The 21,174-nt window shown below is 48.9% G+C and overlaps 1 protein-coding gene across 2 annotated transcripts; it reads right to left on the reverse strand.

Annotated features, from left to right (window-relative positions):
* Positions 1-6,231: 6,231 nt before the first annotated feature.
* Positions 6,232-19,043, reverse strand: Spaca6 (sperm acrosome associated 6). Of its 2 annotated transcripts, XM_012951957.2 has the most exons (9): positions 18,839-19,043; positions 18,213-18,296; positions 9,123-9,191; positions 8,540-8,563; positions 7,621-7,698; positions 7,427-7,533; positions 6,913-7,069; positions 6,635-6,845; positions 6,232-6,322 (listed from the first exon to the last, which is right to left on the reverse strand). In XM_012951957.2, exons 1-9 carry the CDS (start codon positions 19,041-19,043, stop codon positions 6,289-6,291), a joined length of 969 nt encoding a protein of 322 aa, XP_012807411.2. In that variant the 3' UTR covers positions 6,232-6,288. The 2 variants fall into 2 exon arrangements, 1 of the variants encoding a protein (XP_012807411.2); XR_006633527.1 differs by lacking the exons at positions 6,232-6,322; positions 6,635-6,845; positions 8,540-8,563; ... (1 more) ...; positions 18,213-18,296; positions 18,839-19,043 and having other exon boundaries at positions 6,937-7,069; positions 7,429-7,989.
* Positions 19,044-21,174: the final 2,131 nt, after the last annotated feature.

The following is a 21,174-nucleotide window of genomic DNA, read 5'->3' on the forward strand; positions in this document are numbered from 1 at the left end:
ATAAAAAGGTGGAGAAAGGGGCTGGAGAGATTAACTGTTAAATGGCTTGCCTGCCAAAGTGGTTAGGAATAGCCTGAGACACCATGTTTCCCCATCACTACAGAGAATGAAGCCCCTTGGTCCCCATCATGAATACCAATAACCCCACCAAAGACCTCCATCAGAATTGGGGTGGGGCAGGGCATCTATGTGTGCAACCTTTTTATAAAAAATCAATAACTTTAAAAAATAAAAAATCATCCCTTCTCCCTTCCATCTCCCAGCTCCTCCCCCTACCCAGCTTGGGATTCTTAGGAACATTCATGTACAAGTTTTTGTGGACATTGGCTTTTAATTCTCTTGGGTATGTGCCTAGGAATACAGTAGCTCAGCCCTAAACATGACATTTAAACCACGCTCCCCAAGGCTCAGCAAACCTGAGAAAGTGAGGGTGGAAGGAATGTAAGAGCAGGAGAATGGGAAGTGGGATTGAAGAATGCTGCTTTCTGTACATGAAATGGCCATTGCACTCATGGACTCAAAGGAGAGGTGGTTTCCTGTGCAAGACTGAGCCTGTCAATACTCCATCATAGATGGGGGAGGGGTCATGAGTCCCCACATCTCCCAGATTAGCTAGTGGCAGCTGCCGACTACTGGAAGAAGGGAGGTCATGTCCATCTGTGATGTAGACACTGGTGGATTGCCCATGCTCCAGTAAATAGCCTTCCACCCGTGGTCATGTAAGTGACACTAACTCAGTGAATAAAAAAAAGAAAAAAAAGAATATGCAAGGAGAGGAAGTAGGATGGTGTTTAAATGGGCAGAAGGGTTTCCGTGGTAGAAGAGGGTAAGAGACAGTAATGGGGGGACAGGATCAAAATGCATTGTATACATGTATGAAAGTATCAAAAATAATTAAAAGAAAGAAAAATAAAGAATTCTTGGGTCATGCAGTACATCTCTAGATTTTGAGGAACTGCCAGACTTTTGTCCACAGGCAATGCCACTTTACATCCTCACCAGCCATGTTACACGGGTTCCAGTCTTTCCACTCCCTTGCCACATCTGTTATTTCCTAACATTTTAATTACAAGCCATCCCAGCAGCAGTGGTTTCTCCTTCTGATTTTCCTTTCCATTTCCCTAATAAATAACGGACTCCCATTGTCACAAACCCATGATAATCACTTCACCCTCACTCCATAAATTTGCTCTGGCTAAGTTCAGGAATACCTATGAGGCTGAGGCAGAGAGATCATGAGTTTCAGGCCAGCCTGAGCTACATAATGAGACACTGTCTCTAAAATAAAATAACTTAATAAAACAAAGTTAGCATGGAGGTACATGCCTGAAATCCTAGCACTTGGAGGCTGAAGTAGGAAAAGATGGGTTCTGGGCTAGCCTGGGCTCCACAGTAAGACTCCATGAAACAAAATAAAAGATAAACTCCTGAACACACAAGCCTATGTGACCTGTGTTACTATGGAGGAGACTATTTAATTGGGTTTTTCTTGCAAATTGTGTGTGTGTGTGTGTGTGTGTGTGTGTGTGTATCTGAATGTGTGTGGATGCACGTCGTATGCCTGCGTACTCACATGTGCAGAAGCGAGAGGTCGATTTTAGATGTCTTCTTCACCTGCTCTCCACCTTGTTCTTTGAGGCAGGGTCTCTTGCTGGACTTAAAAGCTCACCAACACAACCAGACTAGCTGGTCAGCAAGGGCTAGGTGACGCCTCCCTAGGACTGTGATTTCACATACACTGCCATGCCAAGTTTTAACTCAGGTGCTGGAGATCCAAACTCAGTTCCTTGTTTACACTGCAAGCGCTTTACCTACTAAGCCATCCTCTCCAGCCCCAAGTAAGGGACTATTTTGACTAAAGCCACCTACAGCTGTGCACTCAGTCCCTCAGCTGCACTGGGCCCCTTTCAAGTGATTCATGGTGGCAGATGCTTTGGCTCTCAATAGCACAGCTCTAGGTCACATCCATTATGACTGAGGGTTCTTCTAGAGAATGCTGCAGGTACCTTGACGTTATCTGTACCTTAGACCCCAGAATTCTTCACCTTCTAGACTGGGCAGTGTTGCTCCTCCTCACTTTCCTTGTCACCATCTTGTCACCAGGCCACAGCTTTTACATATATTACTGCAGCAGAACCATGCACTTATAACCCCAGCACTGGGGAGGCAGGGACAGGTGGATGGTGTTCCGGAGGAATGATACTGAAGTGTTGGGAGCCGCACTGGCTTCGTCAGGCTTTGCTGCGTCAGCTTGTTTACTGCTTTTGCATCCTAATCGTCTGCACATGAGCATATGACGTTATCCTAACATGGCTGTTCACCTATCCCGATTGGGTGATGCAAAGTCGTCTGATAAGACTCAAGCCAATCAGACAACGCTTCACATCCACATGACCACAAGTATATAAGCTTGGCGCTCCATAGGGTCGGGGTCCTTCTCTCTTTCAGCTTGGAGCTCCCAATAAAGTGTGCTTGAGAAGAATCCTGTTGTTGTCGTTCTTCCTGCTGGCGGGAGGGGCGCAACATTGAAGGTTGTCCTCTTGCCTGCACATGCACACACACATACATGTGCACCAACACACTTGTGCAAACATGAACACACACAGAATAGTAATTAACACAGTGGCCACCATGTACATCAAATCATGATCAAGACCTTCCTTGGCTCGTTGTGACTCTCCACACAAAAGAAAACCCAGACACTGCAGACTCTGCACTGGGGAATGCTTTGCACAACCTTTTCCCTCCCCCCACCCCGTGGACTCTCTGACTTCACACTGCGCTCATTTCCTGCTTCAGTTATTCCTCCCATGTGCCTGGCACTGCCACCTCAAAGCCACTTGTCCTGCTGTTTCTGCCTCAGCATAAATGTTTGTCTAGCTTTCACCCTCACCACCTACACTTTACTCAAATGTTACCTTCCCAGACAGATCATTTCCAAATATCCAATTGCTATCCGTGATGGTTGTCACTTTGATAGGATCTAGAACCACCTAGAAGACAATTCTCTGGGCATGTCTGTGTGGGAGATTCTAGACTCAGTTAACAAGAGGAAAGACCCATTCTGAGTGTAGGTGTCACCATCCAATGGGCTACAGTCTTAAAATGAATAAATAGGAGAAAGTGAGCTGACCACCATTATGCCTCACTCTCCTTCCTGACTGCAGATGGGATGTGGCCAGCTGTCATGCTCCAGGTACCACGCCCTCCTCACTATGATGGACTACAACTTCAACCTGTAAGCCAACATAAACCCTTCCCTCAGGTTGCCTCCGGTCAAATAGTCTGTCACAGCAACAACAAAAGTAATGAATACACTATCTTTCCTCACACATATTCCATCTGTTTATTCTGTCACATATAGACACATACTTGATATATATCTTATTTATTTATTGTTTATGGTATTAGACAGACAGATAGATGATAGACAGATGATAGATAGATAACTACTGTCTGCCCTCAGTTTCTGACACAGAAGTCCAAAAGCCCTTGTAATTTCCTGAGTGACAAAGTAAGAGCATCTTTCACAGAGCTCCTACCTAAATCCTTTGTAATTTCCTCATTGATAAGGATGGGTAACAGCATCTTCCACAGAGCTCTTACCTAAATCCTTTGGACTTTTCTGAGTGATAAGAGGGCTTCTTACTCCACTGATGGTAGCCATGGTGGGTACTGGAAGGGAGCTAGTCACCAGCAAGATAAGCTATGATTAGAGGCTTCAAATAGCTACATTTGCCATACTTGGGGATGGGAAAGGAGGTAGAGGGTGAATTAAAAGTTCATTGTGCTTAGAGTTGAGGAAGTAGTTCAGTTGGTAGAGTGTTTGCCTGGCATGCAGGAGGTCCTGGGTTTAGTGCCCAGCACAACATAAAAACAGGTAATAGTGGGCTGGAGAGATGGCTTAGCGGTGAAGCGCTTGCCTGTGAAGCCTAAGGACCCCGGTTCGAGGCTCGGTTCCCCAGGTCCCACGTTAGCCAGATGCACAAGGGGGCGCACGCGTCTGGAGTTCGTTTGCAGAGGCTGGAAGCCCTGGCGCGCCCATTCTCTCTCTCTCCCTCTGTCTGTCTTTCTCTCTGTGTCTGTCGCTCTCAAATAAATAAATAAATAAATAATTTAAAAAAAATTAAAAAAACAGGTAATGGTGACACATGCCAACACTTGGGAGATAAAGGCAACTTGAGGCCAGCCTGGGCACAAGAAACCCTGTCTCCAAAAGCATGAAAAAGAACTGACTCAAAGTGCCTACTACACAAGCACAAGGACCAGATTTCAGATCCCCAGCATCAAGGAAAAATGACCAGTACTGTGGTGTAGGCCTATGTGATAATTTAGATCCATGTCCCCCAATAGACTCGGTGTTACTAAAATTGAATGTGCAGCTTCTGCCTCGCCACCCAGAAGGCAGACTCCTGCTGCGTGGGGGAGGGGCTGTCACTGGGAGCGGCTATGCCTTCTACTCGGAATGCAGTGAGTTCTGCCTGGGTCCCTGCTGCTTGCTGCAGTTACCTGCTGGTGGCTAATTGTGTCTCTCTCTGCTTGGATCTGTGAAAGGGGACCATCACTATAGAACCTTCCCTGGATCTAAATCTCTTCCTCCCATAAACTGTGTCTGGCTTGGAAGTTCATCCCAGCAACATATGGAGCTGTCTACAACCTATAATCTGCTCTGAGGAGGTAGAAACAGAATCCCTGGGGCACTATGGCTAGCTCATCTAATCAGTGAGCTCTAAATTCAGTGAAAGAGCCTCCAACACGGACCCCTGGCTTCCATAAACGTGTACATGCATACCACACACACATACAAAGGCCAAAAAAACTCCTGTCTACATCAAAGCGCCCATAAAAGTCTCTAGCCAGTGGGATTCAGGGAGCTTTATGAGTTATTCTTGCATAATGGGTCAGAGAAAGTGATGGGTGAGCAACAGAGGCAGGCAGTCTTGAAGTGAAAAGCCACTTAAAGATTCAGGAAGAGAATGTGCAAAGGCTCAGAGATGGACAGAGCTTTTCAAGTTCAGAAAAAGTAGAGGGGCTGAACAGTAACAAGGGAAATGGGGGGGGGGATGAGAAGTGAAAACATATTGTGTTCACCTGAGATAGCTGTCCTAAGTGTTGGCTGGATTAATATAATGCCAGATTAGGGCAAAAAACATGTATCATGATCCTATGGAAACTGTAGGATAAGAACAAGCTTTTATTTACTTACTTATTTGAGAGAGTGAGAGAAACAGGCAGATAGAGGAAGAGAATGGGCATGCCAGGACCTCTAGCCACTGCAAACTCAAGATGCATGTGCCATCTTGTGCATCTGGGTTACATGGGTCCTGGGGAATCAAACCTGGGTCCTTAAGCTTTATAGGCAAGCACCTTAAGTGCTAAACAATCTCTCCAACCCAAGCTTGCCTTTTGATGTTTGGTAGGGGACAAGGCAGTAAGGCCAGCAAAGGACAGAGACTGTGTAGTCTTTTAAAACGTTTTAATAAGGAATTGGATTTCACTACAATGGCAACAGAGAGCCACTGATGAAACTGGGGCAAAGTAGTAACACAATCTGACACACTTTAAAACACTGCGTCGGAGATCTTGTCTAGCTAGCATTCATCCTGGAGGGATGGGAGTATGGCTCAAAAGTAGAAATCCTGCCCAGAATCCACAGTGAGGTCTTGGAGGTGTGGCTCAGAGGTAGAACTCCTGCCTCGAGTTGGGGGCTGGGGGCATAGCTCAGCCATCGAGTATGCATGTGTGAGGTTTGAAAATTATTTCAGATGCTTAATGGAGCAAGGACTGCAGTAGGCAAGGCCACAGAAGCAGGACCACCAGCCACAGTGATACAGACAAGTTAAGTGACTTGGAACCACAAAGCGAGTAGCTTCATGACATCTGTGTTACTAAGGGTGAGATTTGGTAATGAATCAGAAGTGGAAGAGGAATAAAACGTGACTCAGGCTTCTGGATGCTGGTGCTCTGACAGGAGGAAAGCCTTGAGGATGGACAGGTTTTGAGGGCACCATCCGGGACTCTGAAGGTGTCTTCTGCAGGTGGAAATGTCACGGAGGCAGCCAGAGGAAAGGAGCAGCTCTGGCCTGGTACCCAAAGGCCTTTGCGCCTGGCCGACTGTTCCTTCTACTGTCACCATGGGGATCAGACTAATCTGAGTATGTTTGCAGATTACTGCCCATCCTCCTACTTAGGCTGAGAAATTACCATTTAAAAAAAAAATGAGAGAATCCATTACTGAAATATACTTTATTTTAGAGATGGAAGTGCGATAATGGACAGATACCTCTGTTAGCTGCCGCTGAAGTACCACCGAAAGAACATCCTGGGTGGAAGCAAGGTGAGCTGTAAGAGGGTCGTGTTGGAAGGATAGGTTCTGGGGTGCAGACATATGGGACGCAAAGGTACAAAGAGCCTGGGCATGAGTGTGCAAGAGGAGAGGGGGCGGGGGTCCTGGACTCCTAGGTCTGAGGGAGGAAGGCTGGGCGTGGATCCCAGGGTCTGATGGAGGGCAGGGGCCCGGACTCCTAGGGTCTGAGGGAGGTGGTCTGCAGTTTGGACCCTTCGGCCTGAGTCCCGGAGGCCTTTGGCGTAGACACCCGGGTCTAAGGTAGGGCAGCTGGGGGCTGGGACTCACCACACCAGCACAGTGGCACCGGCAGACGCGAGGGCCGCGATGACGGCGAGCAGGAACAGGTTGCCCAGCGTCAGCGCCCCGGGCTTGGCCAGCAGCTCGCCCAGGCTGGGGTCCCAGGGCTCGATCATTTCCGCCTCGCGCGGCGCCCAGCGCACCACTTCCCGGAACGTGACCTGGAGCTCGGTGTCCTCCCGCGGGGGCGGGCCGGTCACTGCAGGACGCGCCCGTCAGCCGGTGGCGCCCGCCCCGGGGCCCGCCCCCCACCCGCCGGCCCGCACCGTTCAGGAAGAAGTAGAGCCGCGCCAGGGGGCGCTGGTCGTGCCGGATCGCGCAGGAGAAGGTCCCGCGGTGCGTGGGCTGCACCGGCCGGATCCGCGCCAGGTACCCTCGGGCCCGCGGCACATCTCGGAAGAAGGACACGTCCTGAGTCCGCAGCTGCGGGAAGGGCGGCTTGAAGCGGCCCGGGAGCGAGGCCCGCCCGAGCCAGGCCCCGCAGGATCGGGGCGCACACCCGCCCCACGGGCGCTGGCCACGCCCCCGAGCCCTAGTCCCGCCCCAAGTCCCGACCCCACCCCTAGCCTCCCGCTCCTAAGGCCGCTCCCTAAAACCTGAGTCATAATGCTCATCCCAAAGCCTGGTCCTCCATAATGTCGAGCCTCGACGTCATCCCGAGTCCCGGGCCCTCTTCTAGCTTGAAACCTGTCCAGGCCCGCCTGGCATCCGGGCTCACCCTACTTCTGAGAACCGAAACCAGCCCCACCACACACCCTCCAGCCCCCCACCCCGACTCACACCTCCCGCGAACTTCCAGGAATAGGTGATCTCCTCCTCGGGCAACCGGAATCGCACGACGCATAAAAACATAGCTTGGTCCCCCCGGCTCACCACCACATCCTGAACTGGAGATCCATGGCAAGGGGTGGGTGTCTGTCCCGAACCCGCACAAGCCACGCCCTTTCGCCTACCCTGCAAGCCCCGCCCCTCACCTGGGCAGTCCAGAGGGAGATCACAGACAGCGGAGTAGCACCCGCTGCAAAGGAAACGCCGAGCAACCTCCTGGAGCCCTGCAGGGGGAGGCCTGGGTTTTCCTCTGGAGTCTCCAGCCCGTGTCCTTTGGCCACTTTGGGGTCTCATTACAAGGCTAGACCTTGTCTTCCCTGAGGCTTTATTGAAAAAGATTTTGGTCCTGTCCACCCCTTGGAACTACCAGTTTGGGTTCTTGAGCTAGTCTTCTAAGAAACATATATATTCATAACTTAAGTGGATATGGGGGGGGGGAGTGGCTAATGGAACATGCTAGAAGGAAGCCACCACTGAGCCACGCCCCCAATGTGGATTCTAGGCAGAAACTATTGTTGCTTTAGTCTACTTTTGACTTTTTTTTTTAATTTTTTTTTATTTTTTTTATTTATTTATTTTTTGTTTATTTATTTGAGAGTGACAGACACAGAGAGAAAGACAGATAGAGGGAGAGAGAGAGAATGGGCGCGCCAGGGCTTCCAGCCTCTGCAAACGAACTCCAGACGCGTGCGCCCCCTTGTGCATCTGGCTAACGTGGGACCTGGGGAACCGAGCCTCGAACCGGGGTCCTTAGGCTTCACAGGCAAGCGCTTAACCGCTAAGCCATCTCTCCAGCCCTACTTTTGACTTTTTGAACAGGGTTATCACTAGGTTAACCAGGCTATCCTTATGGTCCTCCTGCCTCTGCCTCCTGAGTAGCTGGAACTGCAGACCTGTACCCCCAGGCCTGCTGCTATTAGACTTTTGAATAAAACCTGCCTTGCACACTTTCCTAATGGCTTCCTTTTGTGCCTAAGGCCCACCCATGCTCTCCACATAAAGTCCAGGCTTCCACTCCAATCTCCTCTTTCCCCTGTGATTCTGAGTTAGGTATCAAGTCCTTACCGCAAGGAGGGATGCAGGCCTGGACTGTGAAGAGAAAGCAGACATTAGGATCCTGGAAGTCAATGGCAGGACAGACCTCTCCAGAGGCTATCATAGGAACTCTATTGGAGAACGTGGGGCCAGGCTCCTAGTGCGCCACCTACTGGTTTTTCTTGAGATCAGGATCAAGGCCTGTAGCTGGCCACACACAATGGAGGGCAATGGAGATGGATGCATGTGAGCTCTCTGGAGCTAGCACTGGAATATTCCACCACGTGTTTCCTAGGAGATTCTCCTGAGCCCGGAGTGAGGCTAATTAGGATGCCCAGTTAGGAAAGGCCTGTGGGTAAGTTAGAAGTAGTACTTCATGGGAGTCCACCTGGTAAGGTCAGCTGCAGATCCTGGAAAACACCTGGGCAGATAGGCCAGGACTATCCCTCGAAGGGTACTAACAGTTGGAAACCCAGTTGTCCAGGGATGTAGACCTGCTACAGAATGCTCCGGGCAACTCAGGAGTCCGAGGTCTGACCAGGAAAGCACGGACAGTGTGTGTCTGAGCATGTGGGGGAGGACAGGGAGGACGGTGGGGATGAGACCAGCTTACCTTCTTTCAGCTGTAAGATGGCCTTCTTCATTTCTTTTGCTGCATTAGAGAAGGCGATCTTAAAGGACCCTGGAGGGTAAAGTAGGGCCTTGGTAAAAATGGTCCTTCTCTATGGCTGAGTACTCATGTTGTCCCTTTGTTGCCTGTTTCTCCTATGACCACATTCTCTGTTCTGTCTTTCTCACACCTGTCCACGGTGAAGACTAGCAAGTTCCCACGACTCTTCTTCTACCTCCTCACTCTGTCCAGTGGGCAGAATCCCTCATCCTGCACTCATCAAAGTGGGAGGGGAGGGTAGCAATAAAATTTCTGTCTGAGGCCTACCAAGCCAATCAGAGTTGGCCTAGTTTCCTCTTTTCTCTGTTGCTTTCTTCCCCCCACTTTCAATTCCCTTTATGTGAAAAGAGCCACATTCCCTAACTTAATCTCATGGATCTTGGCCATGCCGGCTTCTGTTTCTAGCACATCTTCTCCCTACTCCACCCTGCACATCAACATCTCAGCGTCACCTGCTTGAAGGTTTTCCACTGGCCGCAAATAAATCAGCTCACCAACTTTCCCATTTTTATCGCATTAGTGCCCTATTCAATTTTGTGCATAGATTCCACCAGTTTGTGATTGTATATGTATGCACTATGTAAACTAGATGTGTATACATGTAAATTGGACATAAAAGTCAGATGTATGAAAACCAGATTTTAGATATGTCAGTGACATAATTCCATCCTTTAAGTATGTATGCCTTCCTTTATTAGTATATGCTCAAAACTCAAGCAAAGGCATTGAATCTTAAAAGGAGCTAAATATGTGTAGAATGAATTCCAGAATCCAACTGAAACCATAGGCCACAAGCACTGGCCTAGGGCCCACATCCATCCCTTGGATGTGTTTGTTGTATTTAGCCAGAAAAGTTTTTTTTTTTTTTTTAATTAACTTGTTGCCAAACATAAAATTTGGAAAAGTCACTTAAAATGCTTGGCATGTTTAAAAAAAATTGGAACAGCTGTAAAGGCCACATGTCCATAAGGCAGCAATTAGCAGAGCTTAGTGGCCACCACTCCCTTTAAATGGGGCACACCCACATCTTGTCCCCAGCCCCCCCCCACTATACACTTCTACTTCTTCAACTCTTATGTTCTTAATTCTTGGCCTTTGGGCTCTGACCACTGTAATGACCTCAAGGCTGTAAAAATGAGGAGCTCTTCAGAGACCACAGAGGCCTAGACTGATCTCATGGTGGATGGAGGTGGTTTTGGAAATCAGAACTGTGGCAGTGTGATGGGCTAAAATGTGTTCCTGCAGTTCCTGTTGAAATTCTAATCCCCAGTGCCTAATAAATGACTGTTTAGAGAGAGGGGTTGTTTAAATGAGGTCATCAGGGTGGACCCTAGTCCAGGATGATGGTTAATCTTGATGGTCAACATGGCAGAATTTAGAATCACCTAGGAGACACATCTCTGGGTGCACCAGTGAGGGCACTTCCAGAAAGGTTTAACTGAGGATGTTCAATTCACAGAATGTGGGAAACACCGTTCCCACAGGCTGGGAGTCCCAAACTGCATACAAAGGAGAAAGTGACTGAGCACCAGCATTCATCTCTCATACTCCCGCCATCAGGCTTTCCCTTCATGATGGTCTGTACCCTCAAGCTGTGAGCCAATTTATTGCTTTTGTTGTGTATTTTGTTACAGCAACAAAAAGGTAACTAATACATCCAGTATGAGTGGTGTCCTACAAAAAAAAAAGGAAAATGGGACAAGGACATACACTGAGGGAAGACACGTCTCTGCAAGATGACCATTTTGAAGATGGTCCAGTGCAGAGGTTACAAAAGAAACTGACTCTGCCCATTTGGACACCTAGATCTTGAATTGCTACACTCTAGGATTTTAATGGTTAATTTCCATTGTTTAAGCCATTTAGTTCATGCTGCTTTCTTCTACCAGCCTTAGATCAACATGCAGAGCTTGTCTGTTTACTTCTAAGTATCTAAATTTTCTCTTAGTAATACTCTTTCATCTGAGAAAGCAACTTCTCTCCCTGTGTCCTCTAAACAGTTTCATCCCTGACCCTTCCTTGCAATGAGTTGTGCTCATATGGCCAAGTTGGAGCCACTAAGATGTACATGAAAATCAACTAAGAATGAATCCAAAGAAGCGGTCTTATAAGGGGGTGTTGGCACCTTATGGATTGCTTTATTTCCTCCATTCTGCTCCCTGAAACTTGATTTTTATGGCTAGAGCTCTATCAGCCAATAGAGGACCATAAAGATAAGAGCTCAACTCTAGAACAGTAGAGCAGAAAGTGGGAAGACGTGAAGGCCCCTCAAGAAATCAGAGCTGCCAATTAGAGCCCAAACCTAAGTGCATGATTCAAGACTTATTTCATGTGGGAGCCATAAACTAGTTTGGTTAAGCCATCATGGGAAAAGAGGATGGCTGTGACGTAAGGCCATACAAGAAGGGAGCACTGAGGCCAAGAAGTGGGCACAAAATGAAGAGTCCTGGGACTTAGAGATCTATCTTTGGCCCCAAGAGCAGAAATATGACCTGAAAATGGCAGTATGGTTGGTTGGTGTGGCCCAGGGGAGAGGCTGAATGAGGGAGACGTGGGAGGGCATGCATGGGTAGTTGAAGTTATCAAATGGGTCATGACAGCAGGTGGGATGAAACGGTTGATCGGTCTAGAAGACATGGGATCAGAGAGGGAGAGAAATGTCCCAGACAGGGTGCGGGTTATTTCAGATAAATAAGGTGCAGGAGGATGGTGCAGTCTCCCCGATGAAGGGCATGTTGTTGGGAGCTGTGAATCCAGAGTTAAGCTCTGATTGTGAGTACACCTGTCTCCCGTGGAGGTCTATAAGGACCACAAGCACTCTCTCCTGTGAGCTTGGCTTCCTTAACTTCCTGATTGTCTGTCACTTTACCTACTATAAAACAGCAAGGATGGCAGTGTCTATGTGGATTCAGTGCCACCACACAAAATAGAAGCATCACCCCAAACTATCACCCTCATGGGACAATGCCAGGAAGACCTTAGTTATGATGCACTGCAATGCACAGATAGAAGGGACAGCTATTATTGCCAGCTCCAAACCTGAGGCAGGAAACAAGCATGAAGAGACTAGGGAAGCTGGTGAGGTGGCACGGGGCTACTTGGGAGGCTGGGAGGATCACAAGTTCAAGGTTAGCCAGAGCTACATCTTGAAGTGAAAAGCCTTTCTTTAACATAAATGAATACATATTCATATTATATTGTCATATTAAAATATATAGAAACCCTGGCAGTGACTCACACCGATAATCCTGGCACATTGGAAAGTAAAACAGGAGGAGGTCAGCGGCTAGGCTATGTAGTGAAACCCTATCTCAAGACAGACAAACAAACAAGTCAATCCTATAATCCCAGCACTTGGGGAGAGTAAAGCAGGAGGATTGATTCAAATTCTAGGCCAGGATGGGATACACAATGAGACTTTTCCTCCAAAAAAAAAAAAAAAAAAAGCTAGGTGTGGCGGTTCACGCCTTTAACCCCAGCACTCGGGAGGCAGAGGTAGGAGGATCGCCATGAGTTCGAGGCCACCCTGACACTACCTCAAAAAAAAAAAAAAAAAAAGAGGTTAGAGAAGGGGTACAAGGTCACACTACATGTGAACCATCACACACCTAACCATTCATGCATCTTTCCTGGGTTTTTGTTTCTGTTTTTGACAGGATCTCATGCTTCAAACTATGTAGCCACAGCTATCCTTGAACTCTCCTCATGCTCCTGCCTCTCCCTCTCAAATTCTGGGATTACTGGTGTGTGCTACCCTACTTGACCATATTTATATACTTACAGTATTTATTTGTGTGTGTGTACATTGTGGGGGGCACCCATGTGTAGGCCAGAGTATGACCTCAGGTGTTGTTCCTCAGGAACACTGCCCACCTTTCTTGAGACACATCTCTCATTAGCCTGAAACTTGCCTAATGAAGCTTGACTGGCTGGCCAGTGAGCTCCAGGGATCCGCCTGTCTCCACCTGCTCAGCACTGTGATTCAAAGCACGCACCACCATTTTTACATTACATTTTCACGTGGGTTTTGAGGATTCAACTCAGGTCCTCTTGCTTACAAATCAAGCACTTCACTGACTAAGCCATCTCCACAGCCCTTAGTTTTTTTAAACTTCACTTTGTGTTATTTTATTTTTGAGTCTGGGCTGTATACAGCCCAGGCTTTCCTTGAATGCTCTATGTAGCAGAGGATAACCTTTGACTCCTGAGCCTCCTGCCTCCATTTCTCCTAAATTTTGGGAGCACAGGTATGCACCGCCACACCCGCTGTCATGTGTTTTTCTATGCGATTTGAATATCCCTTGTCCAAAGAACTTGCATAAAATATTTTAGATTTCTAGATTTAAAAAAAAAAGGGGGGGCTGGAGAGATGGCTTAGCGGTTAAGCGCTTGCCTGTGAAGCCTAAGGACCCTGGTTCAAGGCTCGATTCCCCAGGTCCCACATTAGCCAGATGCACAAGGGGGCGCACGCGTCTGGAGTTCGTTTGCAGAGGCTGGAAGCCCTGGCGCACCCATTCTCTCTCTCTCCTTCTATCTGTCTTTCTCTCTGTGTCTGTCGCTCTCAAATAAATAAATAAATAAATTAAAAAAAAAAAAAAGCCAGGTGTGGTGGGACACGCCTTTAATCCCAGCACTCAGGAGGCAGAGATGGGAGGATCACAGTGAGTTCGAGGACACCCTGAGACTACATAGTTAATTCCAGATCAGCCTGGACCAGAGTGAGACTACCTCACAAAAAAAACAAACAAACAAACAACAAAAAAAGAATTATTTGTATATATGTGTCAAGAAGCACACATCTCTCCAACCTGGAAGTCATCACTGCACAGGCCACACCCTTCTCCCCATCACTGGTCCAGTCTCTCTCCAAACATCTAATGGAGATGCACTTCTTGCCCCAACTTCCCCATCTGGAAAGTGGGGCTATATAACTTCCAACTCACAGGGTTTGTACTGCAGGGGAATAACCATAAATAACTGTTGGCCAGGCACAGCCCCTCCCAAGACCATGCAGGCCGGCCACAGCCATACCCTGAACTTTCCTTCCCCTTCCATCCTCACGGCCCACACCCTGGGGTCAGTCCTTATTGTGGTCTGCCTGGACCACCACAGCTAGTGTCATCACCCACAGACTTCTCACTGGTATCGCCACTTCTGCCCTGGCCCCATATGCTACCAGATTCTGTTAAATCCTCAATCATGGATGGTGGGAAGATAACTCATTCAGTACAGTGCTTTCCCATGCAAGAATGAGGACCTGAGTTCGATTCCCAGCACCACATAAAAATGCCATGTATGGTGGTGCATGTTTGCAATCCCAGAGCTAAGGAGGCAGACACAGGTGAATCCCTGGTGCTACTGGGCCACCCAGTCTAGCCTAACAGGTGATCTCCAGACCAATGAGAGGCCCTGTCTCAAAAAAAAAAAAAGATGGGCAGTAATGATCATGGTATAGTATCTGTACTTATGAAAGTTTTCAATAAAAAGTAAAAAAGAAATGGGGGGTGCTGGACAGATGGCTTAGTGGTTAAGGTGCTTGCCTGCAAAGCCAAAGGACATTGGTTCGATTCTCCAGTATCCATGTAAGCACAAGGTGGTGTATGCATCTGGAGTTCATCTGTCTGCAGTGGGTGGAAGCCTTGGCGCTCCAATTCTCTCTCTCTCTCTCAAATAAATAAAAATAAAAGATTTTTTGTAAAAAAGAAAAAGGGGGGGTGGTGGTGGAAGGATGGCTTAGCAGTTAAGGTGTTTGTCTGCAAAGCCAAAGGACCCAGGTTCAATTCCCTAGGACCTACATAAGCCAGATGCACAAGGGGGCACACATGTCTGGAGTTTGCAGTGGCTAGAACCCTGGTATGCCCATTCTCTCTCTCTCTCTCTCTTTCTCCCTCTTTCTCTGTCAAATAAATAAATAAGAATAAAATGTTCACAATGTATTTCATTAAAAAAAGAACTAACTATCCTTGGATTTTGGAGTAGGGGACGGGAGAAATAGCTTAGCAGTTAATGCACTTGCCTGCAAAACCTAAGGATCCAGGTTCAATTCCCCAGGACACACATAAAACCAGAGGTATAAGGTGGTGCATGCATCTGGAGTTTGTTTTCAGTGGCTAGAGGCCCTAGAGCACCCACTCTCTCTCCCTCCCTCTCTCTCTCTAATAAATAAGTAAATAAATGAAGTTGTTTAAACGGTGGACAGCATTCCTGAGATTGACACCTGAGGTTGCAAACTGGCCTCCACATACGCAGGCGCACACAGGAACATGTAGCGTGCACACAGAATCACACAAAATAAATCCCAAATTACATTCCATTTCAGTGTAAAAGCCTCCAAAAGCTCCCCATCACAAAAGCAAAGAAATTAAAAGTCATTTCAGGATGGGCGTGGTGGCGCATGCCTTTAATCTCAGCACTTAGGGGGCAGAGGTTAGGAGGACTGCTGTGAGTTCAAGGCCACCCTGAGAGTGCATAGTGAATTCCAGCTCACCCTGGCTGGAGCAAGACCCTATCTCAAAAAAAGAAAAAAAAAAAAAAATTCAGTGGCTTAAAGTCATTTCAAGGGCCAACAATGATTCTCAGACCACTCCAGCCTTACCAGTCTCAGGGTCTTTACACTGGTCCTTTGCCCACCTGAGACACTTTCCCAGATTATTATGTGTGCACCATCACCCCAATTCGGGTCGTTGCATCTCTCTGACAAATTATTTGTTATCACCACATCCTGTCTTCACCATTTTCCTTCAGTGCTGATTATGCCACCTGAAATACGAAACGTTTCACAAGTGTACATGCATGCACATACACATGGGATTGTGCACACGTGTGGTGCTGGGGATGGAACCGAGGGCCTAGGACATGTTAAGCAAATGTATTCTACAACTAAGCTAGGCCCCAAGCTTTTCACTGATGGGTTCAAGGTAAGAGCTGTACCTCTAAGCCACACCCCCAGCCCATCACTGTGGATTCTAGACAGCAGTTCTGCCTCTGAGTCACAACTCTAGCCCTTCGCTGGGGAAGTCTAGGCAGAAACTTATTGCTAAGGCACATCCCCAGCCGCCTAAGATAGTTTATTAACGATATGCTTCACTAACATAAGCAGCTCAAGAACTGGAGGTCCGGTCATTGGCAGTTTTCCTTCCCACCGTGTCCCTCCTCCTGCTCACGGCGCATTTGATAAGCCTTTGATGAATGCGTTGCACAAACTTCTCCCAGACTCTTTCTCCATGAGTCCCCAAAGTATCTTTCTACACCAAGAAGAGACTCTCCTCTTCCCCTGCTGGTAACCCTTAGTGGCTTCCCAACTCCCTCAGGAAGGAGTCTTAAGTGTCCTTGACTTTTCCACTGAACCCAAGCATCCAGGTATCTAAGTGCCTCATGGATGTCACCTGCCAACAGTCACTGTATCCTCATCCAGCACATCATCTGTTCCACTCCACATATTGGCCCCATGATCTTCATCCAAAGATGACCTGGGACTATGCAGGCAAAAAGCCAGAACCCAGGCACATTCCTGTCACCTTGCTTCCCTGCGTAGCCCATCAGAGACCCTGGCTTGGCCCTCTGTTCCCTATACCCTCTTCTTCTTCACAGACTCAGGCCTCTCCAACCCTATCCTCCACTCTCTCTTCTCAATGCCTTTGCCCCATATAGGAACCTCTGTTGCCCCTTATCCATGTTCAGACTATATAGAAAGGTCTCCCATGCCCAAATCTGAGCTTGTTGGTCTTTTCAAAGTGGGAGCAGAGGTGTTTCCCAGAATCCTGCACTCTTCTGGCTCACAGGTTCCTAAGGTCTCCCCTTTAGGAGTGCAGACCCTCAAGAAAGTCTCTTGCATGCTGGCCTGCAACACCTCCTGGATACATGGGATCTTTCCTCTCTTTGGGTATCTTCTATGGGAACAATAAAAAGGAACCACTACAGATGTGGAAAAGAAGTCATAAGCTCCCAGACTCTAGAGGTGGATGGTTTATCTTCATAAAAAGGGCTCCAGGGCTGGAGAGATGGTGCAGAAGTTAACACACTTGCCTACAAAGCCACACAACCTGAGTTTGATTCCCCAGTACCCATGTAAGCTAGATGCACAAAGTGGCACATGCATCTGGACAGCAGGCCCATATTCACTCACTCTCACGATCTGTCTGTATCTCTGCTTGCAAATAAATAAATAACCTGGGCATGGTGGTGCACTCCTTTAATTCCAGCACTAGGAAAGCAGAGTAGGAGAACCATGAGTTTGAGGCCACCCTGAGACTACATAGTGAGTTCCAGGTCAGACTTGGCAAGGGGAAGACCTTACCTCAAAATATCAAAAATAAAATAATAATAATAATAAATATTTTAAAAAGGGGTTCCAGACCTCTGATGCTAACATAATAACATTGTCCGATATACCTAAGAAATTGCGTGCTCTGTAGATGGGGTGACCTGGTGTGAGGATTGCTAACAAAGCCTCTTTGAAATACATGTCCCTGAAGCCCTGAGGTTCTCCGCACAGCTACACAGGCATACTCTGGTCTCATCTCTCTACATATCTGTCACCTGAAGAGTGGGCTCCAATATTCCTACCTGACCTCCCGCATCGTCTTTGTGGGTTGCCTTCAGTTACCGTGAGAAATTATGTGTGCGTATCTGTTCCTAGGGGTAAGATGTCCTCCACTAACCTGTCTCATAAGGGACTGTTCCCACCCAATGACCTCCGATGTCCCCGAGAGGCAAGGAGATTGTCCCACGCTGGCAGGCGGGGAGATTGTCCCACTTTATAGCAAAGTAAGTTGAGGCCAGGTGAGGGGCAGTGACATGCATCCTGACTTCAGAGCCAAGTGGGAACCATAGCCCGGTCTCATGTCCTGACCCCACCAGTGCTTCCAACTCCTAGAGAAAGCTATAGCTCACTTAAGTTCCTTGTTTCCAACACATAACCTAACTCATCCAGGGTCCCATTATCACCCAATCAAGATCACTGTCCGAAACAGGACCCCTTCTCATCCCTTCATACAGACCTGGGGGAGCCCCCTGGCCCAAAGTCAAGGAGACACTCACCCTGGGCAGCAGCCACCTGCTGGAGGGAGTGAATCATCTGTGCAAATGAGTCGTGTAGGTGGCTCCTCTCCTCATAGTCTGAACATGGATAAGGGGCAAACTGGGAAGGCAGCACCACCCTAACCTAGTCCAGCATGTCTGACTTTGGTCAGACATCTCCAATCCCCTCCTCAGTGTCTCTGTCTCCCTCTCCTGGTCTCTGATGGTCACTCAGTCAATGGGTGTCTGTCCCTGTGTATCTATGAGTCTGTTGCCCTCTTTCTCTGTTTGTCTCTAATTCTCTGGCCCTCTTATCCTGTCCCCCTCTATATTTCTGGGTCTTTATGGTCTCTTTGCTCCAGATATCTTTGCCTCTTTCTGAGACTCTATTCCCCTCCCTGATCTTTTTCTCTTCCTCATCCTGTGTCCCACACTCCTCTGGATCTGTCACTCTCTTTCTCTCTCTCTCTAATCTTTTGCCTCCCCCTCTAAGCACCTCCCCTGGCATTTTTTCCACCTGTCTTTGCCACGACCCTCATTTAGCTTTTCTCCTCTGCCTGTCTCTGTCCGTGTGTCTCTCTCTCTCCTCCCTGAGTAACAGCAACCCTCCCTAGGGACCTGATCCATGTAGGCCTCCTCACTGATTTCCACATCGGAGAGATTCTCAAAGGCAGCTATGAAAGCATCCTCACACTGGCCCAGGTCAGGGCCATCCATGCCAACAAACATCTGGCAGATGTGGAAGCGCTCCGCATGGGTGGTGAAGCAGAAGAGACACGCCCATGTGGACACCCTGAAGACCAGCAGGGCCAGCAGGAATGACAGCACAGAGCTTGTCAGGGCCATCATGGAGGGTCTCCAAGACCTAAGGAGAAACCCTGGTGACCTTTGTGAAGTCACTGCAGGAGGGGGGAGGAGCTGTGACCTGGGAGCAGAGGTCGAGCTTCAATTCAGCTGGTGATAAGTGTCAGACTCCATCCAGAGGAAGGGTGTTGGTGTCAGGGGTTATTTGTGGCTGGGCCAGACGCCAGGCTCCCAAGAACCTCACCTGTGACCCTGACATCCTCACAGGTTAAAGGGTCTCAGGGACCCAGAGGCCGGCAATGCAGCTATGGTGGCCCAGATAGGCCCTCTTCCCCAGAGGTAGGGGCGGAGAGAGAGAATGAGACATAATATACAAACACACTCCGAGCTCCAGAAGACCGGAAGCTAGCGAAGAAGAAACAGGGACCTAGAGAAACATCAGGAGGCTGACCCACAAAGCTAGACATGGCTGTATAGAGCTGAAGAAGCAGAAACTTCTAGAAACCAAGAGGCAGAGAGAGCAAAAAGACATCCCGATGACAGATAAACTGGAAGAGAAGGCTAGGGACACAAGGATCTGGACGGAGAAGACAGCCCCGCTCCTCCCAGGGCTGCCGGGACGGTGGTGTGGGCCTGGGTCCCGGCAGCCCGGTCCCGTGCAGGGCGCAGCCTGGGGAAAGCTAGGAGGCCGTATAGTGATCTCCTTGGGTGTCCTCCTCAACTATACAACCTCCTACCTCAGCCCGGGGGGCGCGGCAGGTGGGCAGATTGACAGATGGACAAACAGGGGCTGGGGGTTTCGAGGGGGGGAGCCAGGAGGACCAGGGAGGGTGGGGAGGGCCGGGGAGGTCCCAGCCGCCGTGATGGTGAGCCCCCGACACGGACCCACAGACACGAGCTTGTGTGTGGCGAAGGCCCCGCAAGGTCGGTTCTACGGGTGGGTGCCAGGACCCAGGAGTCTGGCCCCCGGCCCCCTCCTCCCCAAGAAACCCAGGAATCCAGGCCCAACCCTACTCCCTCATTCCAGGGGTTCGGACCCGGCCCATCTTCCCTAAATATAGGCTCCAGACTTCCTCCTTCAAACCCAGTGGTTCACTCATGACCTAGTCATCCTTTCTCAGACCCAAGAGTCCAGACCCCCATTTTCCTCTCCCAGGCCCTGGCCCTGTTCCCTAAGACCCAGGAATCCAAGATCCAGCCTTCTTCCCTCAAACCCAGGAGCCCAGACTCCAGTCCTCCTCCTTAGACCAGGGAATCCAGGCCCCACCCCCCTATCTCAAACCCAATTCAGGTCCCAGTCAGAACTCCTTTTCCAGACCCAGGGGTCCAGAAATGTTCTTTCCTTCCTAGAAGCCCTGGGGGAGATCTGGCTTACTGAGTGCAGGTGGAGGGACCCTCACCTGTTCTGGCATATCTGGTCTCCCCATCCCTTATTTCTGGACAGACTGCAGACTCCAGGCTTGGAAAGAAGGGCACCTGAGCGTAAGAAATCTTCAAATCCTCCCTGGGCAATTATTCTCCTCCCTTTTTCTGCCTCCCAACATTTAGAACGACAGCTGTAATCCTGGAGCAATGACAACACCCTGAGCCCCAATCTCCCAGACACCTCCCACGGATGCTTCCTGTCCCCCCATTTTACAGACAGAAAGGCAAAGCATCCCAGAGGGACTCTGACCAAGTCAGCAGCCCACTGCAGGTGGGAGTGGCCCTGACCTGCGCTCAGAGATGGTCCACTGGGAAGTAGCTTCTGGGACTTCGGGATGTCCATAGCCATCTTCTTTCCCTTCACTCATTATTCTTCTAACCCTGCCCTGATCTAATTCTCTCTCCAACTGTTTGTAGCATACCTGGCTGCCTGGCCTCTCGCATCAGCACATCTGGTTCTCAGTCCCTTGTCTGTCTGCTGTTGGCCTGGTCCACCTCCCTCTTCCTGTCCTCCTTTCTTCCAGCTCCGAAGGTCTCTCCCTCTGTTTCTTTACCTTATTCTGTCTTTCATCTTCAGCTTTCCTCCCATCCCCGGCTTTGTCTCTCTCACTCTGTCTCCCCCTCAATTTCTGTCTCCCTCTCCCCCCCTTTTTTCCAGTCTTGTCCCCTCCCGCCTTCCATCTCCCAATCACCTTTTCTACTAGGGTCCCTATCTCCCTTTCTTTTCCTCTTTTTCCTTCCCTCCCTC

Source organism: Jaculus jaculus, chromosome 14 (assembly GCF_020740685.1).
Source record: "Jaculus jaculus isolate mJacJac1 chromosome 14, mJacJac1.mat.Y.cur, whole genome shotgun sequence".
In the NCBI taxonomy this organism is placed as follows: Eukaryota; Metazoa; Chordata; class Mammalia; order Rodentia; family Dipodidae; genus Jaculus; species Jaculus jaculus.

Excerpts from the sequence above, each read along its gene's own strand:
- Spaca6 (XM_012951957.2), bottom strand. The coding sequence starts at position 19,043 with ATGGCCCTGACAAGCTCTGTGCTGTCATTCCTGCTGGCCCTGCTGGTC. Across the intron at positions 9,192-18,212 it reads GGCTGCTGCCCAGGGTGAGT|GGTCCTTTAAGATCGCCTTC; the intron begins GTCTCCTTGACT and ends TTTACCCTCCAG. Across the intron at positions 7,699-8,539 it reads GGCCTGCATCCCTCCTTGCG|GGCTCCAGGAGGTTGCTCGG; the intron begins GTAAGGACTTGA and ends CTCCCCCTGCAG.